At 44.0% G+C, this 13,418-nt stretch overlaps 1 protein-coding gene across 5 annotated transcripts in view; it reads right to left on the bottom strand.

Annotated features, from left to right (window-relative positions):
- Window positions 1–13,418, bottom strand: part of LOC121549804 (ribosomal protein S6 kinase alpha-3) — a 28,417-nt gene that overhangs the window by 13,851 nt on the left and 1,148 nt on the right. For 2 of the 5 annotated variants that reach the window (XM_041861697.2, XM_045210477.1), the window contains exon 2: window positions 12,722–12,781. In XM_041861697.2, the coding sequence (XP_041717631.1) occupies window positions 12,722–12,781 (60 nt within the window). Of the gene's footprint in view, window positions 1–646; window positions 955–3,054; window positions 3,134–12,721; window positions 12,782–13,418 lie in introns of those variants that run through there. The other 3 variants (XM_041861695.2, XM_041861696.2, XM_041861698.2) reach the window with 2 other exon arrangements.

Raw genomic sequence — 13,418 nt, 5'->3', positions numbered from 1 at the left:
CTAGAGTTTTTTCGCCTCTAGTTGCACAGGTGATAAGACGGATTTTAGTTTTTCTGCATTAAAATCACCAGCCACTAGGAGCACCGCCTCTGGGTAAGCAACACCAGCGCTCAACATACACAGGCACGCACACACACCACACACACACACACACAAGCACACACACAACCCCTCTTCTCTTCTACAACCACATCATTACTGTTTAATACCACCACAAATAGTGTATGCGTGTGTGTGTGTGTGTGTGTGTGTGTGTGTGTGTGGTTAAACTAAAGAGAGTCTATTCCAGCCTCCCCAGATCACTATAACTCAATCCCACTGTGGCTGCATGGGCCAATTCATTTAATTACATTAATTCAACTAATTAAGTGATCAGATCTAATCAAGCATCATTGTAAGGAAAAGAAGCCTGAAGACAAGATCAGAGAGAAAGAACTACACGGAGAACAGCAGCATCAAACACAAGAGAACAATTTTAGATGAAATGTTCTCTATCTTCCATGGAATAATCAACATCCATACACAAACACACACATAGTACCGAGGCAAGTTTTAGTCCTTGTCAGCTTTAGGACAGACAGTGGTAACCCGACACACACACTCCAGCATAGAGTTGCTGTACCCACACACACAGTCCTGTACTTACAGCCCCCTGGGGTTCGGAACACCCCCATCCTGCCCTAGTAAACAGACCCCAGTCCCGCTCCTTCTCGGTAGAGTTTCCAGTGCAGTTCCTGGTAAGGTCTCCAGTAAAGTTTTGGATCAGTAGACATCCTAGGGCCTTGAGTCTGCTAGTCAGAACACCCAGAGACAAACGCACTGCTTTGGCCTCAGTCATACCTAACCACACACTGTCCTTCGGATAGCTATGCACTGGATGTGTGTGTGTGTGAGAGAGAGAGAGGTAGAGTGGGTGGAAAAGTAAGAGGGAGCATGTTGGAGTGTGTGTGTGTGTGAGGGAGGTGTGTGTGTGTGTGAGACTCAGTCAGGGGGAACACCAGAGATCCAAACTGGGATCCCCCCTAAACCCCTCCTTAACCTCCTACCCTTAGCTTCCATCATGTGATCTGGAGATCCCCACCAAACACACACACACACCATACTGTACACGAGGACCAATGCCTGACTCCCACGTACTGCAAAGAATGCACACACGTGTCTCAGAATATGAGAGCGTAGCTGGGATTACAGACAGCTGTTGTGCGAGGCCTATCACCTTCCCCATGAGTGCTACCTCACTAATTGTCCCTGCACAACAAGAACCATGAGTCCTGTGGTTCCTCTGGGGGGACAGACCTCTACAACTAAACAGCTCAGTCTGAGACAGTCTAACCTACTAGTTCTAAACCACACTTTCTTCACTTGAACAGTGAGACTAGTGAAGATATTAAATACATTACTGTAGTGAATACAGTGTGTAGAAGAATAGACTGATAAAAGTAGTACTACAATAGTACTAGAGCATCAACAGCTCTGGAGCTGGTCTTTCTGTATTAAGCCTCCATGGATGTGTGTCTGTGTCTGTGTGTCTGTGTGTGTGTGTGTGTGTGTGTCTGTGTGTCTGTGTGTGTGTGTCTGTGTGTGTGTCTGTATGTGTGTGTCTGTGTGTCTGTGTGTGTGTGTGTGTGTGTGTGTGTGTGTGTGTGTGTGTGTGTGTGTGTGTGTGTGTGTGTGTGTGTGTGTGTGTGTGTGTGTGTGTGTGTGTGTGTGTGTGTGTATACGTGCATGTGTGTATTAGGCTCTAAGTCACTGTGTGGCAGTGGCTTCCATGGATTGTGAGAGAGGAATTCCAGGCAATCTGTGTCCCTAAACCACTTATGCAACCAAATGAACAGTGCACATACAAGCGAGGACACGCGCACACGCACACACACACACACACACACACACACACACACACACAGAGGGCTGATTGATGTGCATACTTGGGCCTAGGTTAGCAGCACATAACACATCCGCTAGGCTAGGTCTTTGGACACCGTCTCAGATAACACACACACTGTCCTTAGGTAACTGTTCATGGGGTGCTCTACAGACAGCGATAGGTTAACTAACAACCAATCAGAAAGGCAGCGAGAGAGGGCGAGAGAGATTATTAAGTATTGATGATGAGGAGCAGAGAGAGGACAGGTCAGCATAATTTACTCAGAAACTTAATTTATCTGAATTAGAATTCAATCTCTGCCGGCTCGGCCCCATTCCATTCTGACTGAGTGGAGCCTCCACCATGTTCATTACACCTATCCACTACTATTCACAGATCTGTGCAAGAAATGGAACACAGAACTAACACACGTTATACAGCAGGTCGGAGAGAGAGAAAAAACAGAGAGAGTATGATAAAGAAATAGACTGAGCGAGACAAAGGGAGAGAGAGAGAGACAGAGAGAGATAAAGAGAACAGGGGGAACCCCACAGTGCAGTGATCTACACTGGCTCTATTGTTCTTAGTCTGATCTCTGATCTCTCTCTCGTTAGAGAAATTACACTGGTATTACTATTCTCTCTCTCTCTCTCTCTCTCTCTCTCTCTCTCTCTCTCTCGCACTCTCTCTCTCGCGCGCGCGCTCTCTCTCTCTCTCTCTCTCTCTCTCTCTCTCTCTCTCTCTCTCTCTCTCTCTCTCTCTCTCTCTCTCTCGCTAGAGAAATTACACTGGTATTACTATTCTCTCTCTCTCTCGCTCTCACTCTCTCTCTCCCTCTCTCTCTCGTTAGAGAAATCTCACCGCTTCATCTGTTGCCAGCGGCACTTCTTAGGTCAGAGCAAGCCTCGTAATTATATCACACACACAAGTACACACACACATGCCTTTGTCTTAACAGAGAATAAGAATGTTTGCCCTCACCCAAAGAAAGAGACACTGAATGTGATTGCTTGGGAAACTAACACAGTCAGTATGAGAAAGCAAACGCTAACCGTTTGTGTGTGCGCGTGTGTGTGTTGCCAGAGCCCTACCCGTATATGGTTGTGTCTGATCCAAGACAAAAGCATCTTCAGCATTGTCCTCATATCACACACACACATCCACAAACGACGACGGAGAGAAACACATACCCAAGCATTGACAGGCCACTGAGTTCGAAAATGGACAGAAAGAGGAACGCATAGGAGTCTAAACACACACACACACAGAAGGAAGGTCTGCCCAGGAAGAGCCTACAGCTGCTGGTCACCGTGGTGATTAGAGCATGTCCTGTCCTTGCTCCCCTGGCAACCACATCTGCACAGGAACACACACATAATTCCTCAGAGGCTTTCCACTACCTCACACAAACACACCCACACCCCCACACCCACAAAGATACAGCGTTCCAATAGATATAAACATAAAATCCTACACAACAACCATGAAGATACTCAAAATATATAAACAGTATGTAAACTGTATACTGTATGTAAACTGTATGTTTCACTAGCACAGACTGTAATATGTTCCGGGATTTATCCGATGGTATTGAGGAATTTACCACATCAGTCACCGGCTTCATTAATAAGTGCATCGACGACTTCATCCCCCACAGTGACCGTACGTACATATCCCAACCAGTAGCCATGGATTACAGGCAACATCCGCACTGAGCTAAAGGCTAGAGCTGCCGCTTTCAAGGAGCTGGACACTAATCCGGACCCTTATAAGAAATCCCGCTACGACCTCCGACGAGCCATCAAACAGGCAAAGCGTCATACAGGACTAAGATCTATTCCTACTACGCCGGCTCTGATGCTCGTCAGATGTGGCAGGGCTTGCAAACTATTACGGATTACAAAGGGAAACCCAGCCGCGAGCTTCCCAGTGACGCGAGCCTACCAGATGAGCTAAATGCCTTCCATGCTCGCTTCGAGGCAAGCAACACTGAACCGCGCATGAGAGCACCAGATGTTCCGGACGACTGTGTGATCACGCTCTCTGTAGCTGATGTGAGTAAGACCTTTAAACAGGTTAACATTCACAAGGCTGCAGGGCCAGGATAAATTACCAGGACGCGTACTCAGAGCATGCGCTGACCAGCTGGCAAGTGTCTCCACTGACATTTTCAACCTCTCCCTGACCCAGTCTGTAATACGTAAATGTTTCAAGCAGACCACCACAGTCCCTCTGCCCAAGAACGCCAGGTAACCGTTCTAAATGACTATCGCCCCGTAGCACTCACATCTGTAGCCATGAAATGCTTTGAAATGCTGGTCATGGCTCACATCAACAACATCATCCCAGACACCCTGGACCCACTCCAATTCGCATACCACCTCAACAGATCCACAGATGATGCAATCTCTATTGCACTCCACACTGCCCTCTCCCACCTGGACAAGAGGAACACCTATATGAGAATGCTGTTCATTGACTACAGCTCAGTGTTCAACACCATAGTGCCTTCCAAGCTCATCACTAAACTAAAGGACCCTGGGACTGAACACCTCCCTCTGCAACTGGATCCTGGACTTCCTGACGGGCCACCCCCAGGTGGTTAGGATAGGCAACAACACATCCGCCACGCTGACCCTCAACACAGGGGCCCCACAGGGGTGCGTGCTTACTCCCCTCCTGTACGAACACCGTCTCCCTTAATGTCAGCAAGACAAAGGTTGAGAGCTTCAAGTTCCTCGGTGTCCACATCACTAAGGATCTATCATGGTCCACACACACCAACAGAGTCGTGAAGAGGGCATGACAATGCCTCTTCCCCCTCAGGAGGCTGAAAAGATTTGGCATGGGCCCTCAGATCCTCAAAAAGTTCTACAGCTGCATCACCGCTTGGTATGGCAACTGCTTGGCATCTGACCGCAAGGCGCTGTAGAGGGTAATGTGTAAGGCCCAGTACATCACTGGGGCAGAGCTCTCTGCCATCCAGGACCTCTATACTAGGTGGTGTCAGAGGAAGACCCAAAAAATTGTAGAATACTCCAGCCACCCAAGTCATAGACTGTTCTCTCTGCTACCACATGACAAGCAGTACCGATGCATCAAGTCTGGAACCAACAGGATCCTGAACAGCTTCTACCACCAAGCCATAAGACTGCTAAATAGTTAGTTAAATAGTTAACCAAATAGCTACCCGGACTCTCTGCATTGACCCTTTTTGCACTAACTTTTTTTGACTCATCACAAACGCTGCTGCTACTGTTTATTATTTATCCTGTTGCCTAGTCACTTTATTCCTAGTTATATGTACATATCTACCTCAATTACCTCATACTCCTGCACATCGACTAGGTACTGGTACACCATGTATATAGCCAAGTTTTCATTACTCATTGTGTATTTATTATAACTTTTATTATTACGTGTTATTACTTTTCTATTATTTCTATATTTACTTTCTCTCTGCATTGTTGGGAAGGGCCCATAGGTAAGCATGTTACCGTTAGTATACACCTGGTGTTTACGAAGCATGTGACAAATACAATTGGATTTATTTAAACGCTAGCCATTACTGGTGTTTTGTGTGTGTGTGTGTGTGTGTGTGTGTGTGTGTGTGTGTGTGTGTGTCTGTTTCCTGTCTAGAGGTTAACTTCCTGCTGATGGTACAGAAACAGAATCCCCCTGCATCTCCATGACAACAGACATCCCTCTATCACCACTTGAGGAAGAAAGAGGGAGTATCAGAATTACGCTCTAAATTTCAACAGTCTGGTTTTTTTAAAAGGCAGAATTTGTAGGGGAACAATACCTGTATTCTCAAAGTGTCTTAGAGCAGGAGTGCTGCTGGGATCAGTTTTGTCCTTTAGATCATAAGTATCTGGACGTGGATCAGCACTTACTCTGAGACGCTTAATGAATATAGGCCCAGAGTGTGACTGTGACAAGGTCATGTTGATTCAGATGGAGTGGTTCAGTAGATATCTGGCTCTGAGGGACAGGGGGATCCCTGGGTGGGGCTCTGGGGGACAGGGGGATTCATGGGTGGGGCTTTGGGGGACAGGGGGATCCCTGGGTGGGGCTCTGTTTGGCCTATGGCCCCTCACTTCCTCCTTTGCCCTCTCCTTCTTTCTCTGCGTCCGTCTCCTCCCTCTTTTTCTCTCCCTTTCCTCTTTCTTCTCTCCCCTGTCCCTCCCTTCCTGTCTCTCTCTCATAACTATCCTCCCTCTCTTTCTCCTCCCTCTTCTCTCGAGCAAAAGTGTCTGAGGGAAACTCCTAGAAAACCCCTCTGACCGTGTGCGTGTGTGTGTGCATGCGATATGATTGTTCTTAGAGAGTGTTCCGTTCAGGAAGTGTGGCGCCTGATACAGACATTGCATAACAATCCCACAATGCTTCACTCTCATGAAGAGCCCAATGCCGGCTGTCCCAGAATGTGCGGACCAACAGACACACTTGCACATTTACACACACAAACACACGAGTGCGCTAGTCCAGTGACCCTGCCCTTCAGAGGACTGTACCATGTCATCCTGACAGCAACCAGATGGGGGACATCTCTCTCTCGCTCTCTAGCTTTACCTCACCCTCTCTATCAATCAATACATCCACCTCTCTAGCTATCTCTCTCTCTCTCTCTCTCTCTCAATCAATACGTCCACCTCCCTAGCTAGCTCTCCCTTTACTACCACCCCCCCCCCTCACTCTCTCGCTCAGTACTGTGTTACACAATTAAATGAAAAAGAATATAGACAGAGAGTGTGTGCATTGCGTCATCCCCAGGGCAGTAATGAGCATGCATATGGCAGGTCCTTGCTTATGGGACAGGCTCATAGAGTGCGTGTGCTAGCGCTTGTGTGCGTATGCGTGTGTCTGTACCTTTGTGTGTGTCTCTTCACAGTCCCTGCTGTTCCATAAGGTATATTTGTATCTGTTTTATACATCTGATTCTACTGCTTGCATCAGTTACCTGATGTGGAATAGAGTTCCATGTAGTCATGGCTCTATGTAGTACTGTGCGCCTCCCATAGTCTATTCTGGACTTGGGAATTGTGAAGAGACCTCTGGTGGCATGTCTTGTGGGGTATGAATGGGTGTCCGAGCTCTGTGCATTCAGCTTGAAGTCAATCTCTCCTCCACTTTGAGCCATGAGAGATTGACATGCATATCATTAATGCTAGCTCCCCGTGTACTTTTAAGAGCCAGCCGTGCTGCCCTGTTCCCCATTTCTGGCATCTGACCATGACTGAACAGTAGTCCAGATCTAAGAAGGTGAATTTAAGTGGGACTACACTGCTCTCATCACCCCACAGGGGATCATCGACACGGCTGATTAGCCGTCCTCAAAAGACCACTTCCAAAACGAGTGAAAGTAAACAGACAACTAAGAAGAAAGACATTGTGACCTCTTGTGGACAATTTGAGCCTTACATCTAAAAGGCCATCCGAAAGAGAAGGCCCAAACGACCCCTTTCCACGAAGGCCTTGTTCCAACAGAGATACACGACGAAGACCTCCAACACGTAAATACATGCATTACTTTTCTTCCCAAACGGGCAGCAGTTCGTGGCAAAGTATTAGGATTACTGTGAGGGTAGGTCCATGTGTATCCAAGTGTTTTCTCTCTCTCTCTCACTTTAACTCGCCATCTTTTGTAACAAGTGTCATATTGTGTTAGTCCACTAGGGACCCGTTTTCATTGCATTAAGTTTCTAATCCCTACCTATACCGTGTTTGTATCTTGTGTAATCATTTTTAATTAGTTAGTAAATAAATAATTAAATCAATTTGTGTGGTACAGAATGATCAGTAAGACCTGGGTTCGTGCAGACTTAAAGAGTCTACGACTTTCAGAATGAGACTGATATGAGGTAAATGATTAATAAATGACTATTAAACGATAAGAGATATCTAGATATCTTTAGAGTTAATTTGGGAAACGGTAACTCGTTAAACAACGTTTTCTGTGGTGCCCCAATGAGTTAATTGTTACATGATTCATTTAATCTAGTAACAATTAAACATAGTAGGTAATTATTCGATAAATAATAGTCATCACAATAATGAATGTCACATCACGACAATAGTGTTGTTAAGGCAGAGCAGCGCTTTATTATGGACAGACTTCTCCCCATTTTAGCTACTGTTGTATCAATATGTTTTGACCATGACAGTTTACAATCCAGGGTAACTCCAAGCAGTTTAGTCACCTCAACTTGCTAAATTTCCACATTATTCATTACAAGATTTAGTTGAGGTTTAGGGTTTAGTGCATGATTTGTCCCAAATACAATGCTTTTAGTTTTTGAAATATTTAGGACTAACTTATTCCTTGCCACCCATTCTGAAACTAACTGCAGCTCTTAAGTGTTGCAGTCATTTCAGTCGCTATAGTAGCTGACGTGTATAGTGTTGAGGCATCCGCATACATAGACACACTGGCTTTACTCAAAGCCTGTGGCATGTTGTAAGTAAAGATTGAAAAAAGTAAGGGGCCTAGGCAGCTGCCCAGGGGAATTCCTGATTCTTCCTGGATTATGTTGGAGAGGCTTCCATTAAAGAACACCCTCTGTGTTCTGTTAGACAGGTAACTCTTTATCCACAATATAGCAGGGGGTGTAAAGCCATAACACATACATTTTTCCAGCAGCAGACTATGATCGATAATGTCAAAAGCCGCACTGAAATCTAACAAAACAGCCCCCACTATCTTTTTATCCTCAATTTTTCTCAGCCAATCAGTCATTTGTGTAAATGCTGTGCTTGTTGAATGTCCTTCCCTATAAGCGTGCTGAAAGTCTGTTGTCAATTTGTTTACTGTAAAATAGCATTGTATCTGGTCAAACACAATTTTTTCCAAAAGTTTGCTAATGGTTGGTAACAGGCTGATTGGTCGGCTATTTGAGCCAGTAAAGGGGGCTTTACTATTCTTAAGTTGCTAAATTACTTTTGCTTCCCTCCAGGCCTGAAGGCACACACTTTCTAGTAGGCTTAAATTGAAGATATGGCAAATAGGAGTGACAATATCGTCCGCTATTATCCTCAGTAATTTTCCATCCAAGTTGTCAGACCCCCGGTGGCTTGTCATTGTTGATAGCCAACAATCATTTTTTCACCTCTTCCACACTCACTTTACGGAATTCAAAAGTACAGTGGTTGTCTTTCATAATTTGGTCAGATATACTTGGATGTGTAGTGTCAGCGCTTGTTGCTGGCATATCATGCCTAAATTTGCTAATCTTGCCAATGAAAAAATAATTCAAGTAATTGCCAATATCAGTGGGTTTTGTGATGAATGAGCCATCTGATTCAATGAATGATGGAGTCGAGTTTGCCTTTTTGCCCCAAAATTTCATTTAATGTGCTCCAAAGCCTTTTACTATCATTCTTTATGTCATTTATCTTTGTTTCATAGTGTAGTTTCTTCTTTTTATTTAGTTTAGTCACATGATTTCTCAACTTGCAGTACGTTTGCCAATTGGTTGTGCTGCCAGACTTATTTGACATACCTTTTGCCTCATCCCTCTCAACCATACAATTTTTAAATTCCTCATCGATCCAAGGGGATTTAACCGTTTTTACATTTGATTGATGGCCCTTTGAGATCTAGAACAATCTGGCTAGAAAACACACACACACACCACTCTCCGAGGGTGTCTCAGGGGGAGTTGGGATATGCAAAAAACTAATTTCCTATTCACACATGAGTATAATACACACTTGTACATGTATGAAATAGGACTACTATAAGCACCCACCAAATTATGTATTATTATTATTTTACACGTACATATATGCACGCACAAAAGCACACACACACACACACACACACATATGTCTTATGGTTGATAAAGGCTGAATAATTGAAGATAAGGGTGTTAAGACTGACTAGTCGCTGAAACACCTGACTGCATAGCCCCCCCAACATTTTTTGGGGGGGGTATGATATATATGCCTCTGTAACTTTCTCACTCATCATTATTCACGATTCATTCATGATTATCCATAATCATGATCAGGTCCCGTGTAGCTCAGTTGGTAGAGCATGGCGTTTGCAACGCCAGGGTTGTGGGTTCGATTCCAACGGGGGGCCAGTATGAAAAAAAATATGTATGCACTCACTAACTGTAAGTCGCTCTGGATAAGAGCGCCTGCTAAATGACTAAAATGTAAAAATGTAAATGATAGCATCCATGTTAATGTAGAAGTGTTCAGAAACATATTACATTCTTATTTCCAATAAAAGGGACTCCAAAATGACACAATACATTATGTAACATTCATTTCTACTGGGCACACAACCATCCGAAACAAAACCAAAACAAACTGCAAATGCATTCAACAAGTTTATAGAGTCACAAGCTTGATGTAGTCATTGCGTGCTAGGAATGGAACAAAATACTAAACTTTTGAATGAATGTAATACACTATAAGTGAATTTGTCCAAATACTTATGACACCTTCAAATGAGGGGACTAGATACATAAAGTGCTTACATTTCTAAACGGTAAAACAGATGTGTATGAAAATAACCTCAAATAAAAAGTGACATTCTGTAATGTCACCTCATATAAAACATTTGATCTCAAATACAAAAGTATAGAGAGTACAAAAGTTTTAGCTTCACTGTCCAAATAAATACATAGGGGAGAGAGTGTGTGTGTGTGTGTGTGTGTGTGTGTGTGTGTGTGTGTGTGTGTGTGTGTGTGTGTGTGTGTGTGTGTGTGTGTGTGTGTGTGTGTGTGTGTGTGTGCGTGCGCGTGCGCGTGCGCGTGTGCGCGTGTGCGCGTGCGTGCGTTGGCGTTTAAAGAAGCCAGAGAAAGTCAGTCCAGATGGCCTGAGAAGATTAAATACCATCTGCCAGCGAGCGCTGGACACACAGCCAATCCCTCTCTGTCTCTCACGGACAAATGCATGCACACACACAAACTATAATACACATTACATACACACTCTGCATAGGGACTACAACACACAGGGTCAAATACACACAATTTAAGATGTGCTTGATTTAGCCTCTTTTGGGACAGTTCCATTGTTTCCATCATACCAGGCGATCCAAATCAAGTGTTTGAAAGAATTTGACATACATAAATGACCCAGATCTGACACACAAACAAACAGATACATACAGATACACACAGATACCCCTCGATGTCATGTGTGTGTGTGACTCTAGGGACATTAGTAATAATACCTGCTTAGCTCTTCTCAGATGGCAGATCTATAAGCCATCTCCTCTGCATTTAAATATCTATACATACAGCTGACACACATACATTTACATGCTACTGTTATTTTACTGCTGCTCTTTAACTATGTGTTATTGTCCCGAAGCAACTCCTGCGTTGTCTTGGCTGTGTGCTTGGGGTTTCTGTCCTATTGGAAGGTGAACCTTCGCCCCAGTCTGAGGGCCAGAGCGCTCTGGAGTAGGTTTTCACCAAGGACCTCTCTATACTTTGCTCCGTTCATCTTTCCCTCGATCCTGACTAGTGTCCCAGTCCACAGCATGATGCTGCCACCACCATGCTTCACCGTAGGGATGGTGCCAGTTTTCCTCCAGATGTGACGCTTGGCATTCAGGCCAAAGAGTTCAGTCTTGGTTTCATCAGACCAGAGAATCTATTTTCTCATGGTCTGAGAGTCCTTTAGGTGCCTTTTGGCAAACTCCAAGCAGGCTGTCATGTGCCTTTTACTGAGGAGTGGCTTCCGTCTGGCCACTCTACCATAAAGGCCTGATTGGTGGAGTGCTGCAGAGATGGTTGTCCTTCTGGAAGGTTTTCCTATCTCCACAGAGGAACTCTGGAGTTCTGTCAGTGACCATTGGGTTATTGGTCACCTCCCTGACCAGGGCCCTTCTCCCCCGATTGCTCATTTTGGCCGGGCGGCCAGCTCTAAGAAGAGTCTTGGTGGTTCCAAACTTCTTCCATTTAAGAATGATGGAGGCCACTGTGTTCTTGGGGACCTTCAATGCTGCAGAAATGTTTTGGTACCCTTCCCCAGATGTGTGCCTCGACACAATCCTGTCTCTGAGCTCTACAGACAATTCCTTTGACCTCATGGCTTGGTTTTTGCTCAGACATGCACTGTCAACTGTGGGACCTTATATAGACAGGTGTGTGCCTTTCCAAATCATGTCCGATCAATTGAATTGACCACAAGTGGACTCCAATCAAGTTGTAGAAACATCTCAAGGATGACCAATGGAAACAGGATGCACCTGAGCTTAATTTCGAGTCTCATAGCAAAGGGTCTGAATACCTATGTAAATAAGGTATTTCTGTTTTTTATTGTTAATACATTTCTAAAAACCTGTTTTCGCTTTATCATTATGGGGTATTGTGTGTAGATTGATGAGGACATTGTTTATTTAATCCATTTTAGAATAAGGCTGTAACGTAACAAAATGTGGAAAAAAGGAAGGGGTCTGAATACTTTCCGATACACTGTATGTTTATTTATTTTCAGTTTTGTACTTTAACTATTTGCACATCATTACAACACTGTATACATACATAATATGACATTTGAAATGTATTTTGTGAGTGTAATGTTTACTGTTAATTTTTTTAAAATTGTTATTTCACTTTTGTTTATTATCTATTTCAATTGCTTTGGCAATGTAAACATATGTTGCCCATGCCAATAAAGCCCCTTAAATTGAAATTGAATTGAATTGAGAGAGAGAAGTGTGTAGGCCCCGTGTAGCTCAATTGGTAGAGCATGGCGTTTGCAACGCCAGGGTTGTGGGTTCGATTCCCACGGGGGGGCAGTATGAAAATGTATGCACTCACTAACTGTAAGTCGCTCTGGATAAGAGCGTCTGCTAAATGACTAAAACTGTAAATGTAAATGTAGACTTACGTTACAGGACATAGAATCGTCCTCTCCAATAGAATCCTCCAGAACATGTCGATGGGCATCCTACAACAACACAATAAAGAACTATTAGTTATTGTAACATGTCCATTTTATTTAAGGTCAACACAATTTCTAAATACCTGGTGTTGCTAGTTGTAATGAATCCCAAAGAAACAATGTTGTAATTTATTACTGTGTCATTACCATTTTACCACATAGCTAAATACTTGGGAATGGATGTACTGTCAAATATAGTGAAACTGTTGAAGTGATTTTGTACTGGAGCTGTAAGGTCACATGCTTCTGAATATGAAAGTGATTGGATCAGTCAGAATAGACTGAGGCTGTAACATTATCATTATTATTCATAATAGTAGCACTTATCATTATTATTACTTAGTTCAGTGCAGCAGTAAGCCTGATAAACATGTAACAGGATGATTGAAAGATAAAGAGAGGGAGAGAGAGGGGGGGGGAGAGAGAGAGAGAGAGGGAGAGAGAGAGAGAGAGAGAGAGAGAGAGAGAGAGAGAGAGAGAGAGAGAGAGGAGATGACAGGAGAGGGAGACAGAGAGGGAGAAAATGTGAGATGGAGGGATATGAAGAGTGGAAAGACAGAAAGTCATCTCACAGCCTCTGTCATGAAAGGGTTAATGTCTCTCTGTCATGGTTTACTCTGTTTCTCTCACACACAGTGTATGT

Source organism: Coregonus clupeaformis, chromosome 34 (genome assembly GCF_020615455.1).
Source record: "Coregonus clupeaformis isolate EN_2021a chromosome 34, ASM2061545v1, whole genome shotgun sequence".
Classification (NCBI taxonomy): Eukaryota; Metazoa; Chordata; class Actinopteri; order Salmoniformes; family Salmonidae; genus Coregonus; species Coregonus clupeaformis.
The sequence above is the reverse complement of the archived record's forward strand: the minus strand, read 5'-3'. Positions and strand labels throughout refer to the sequence as shown.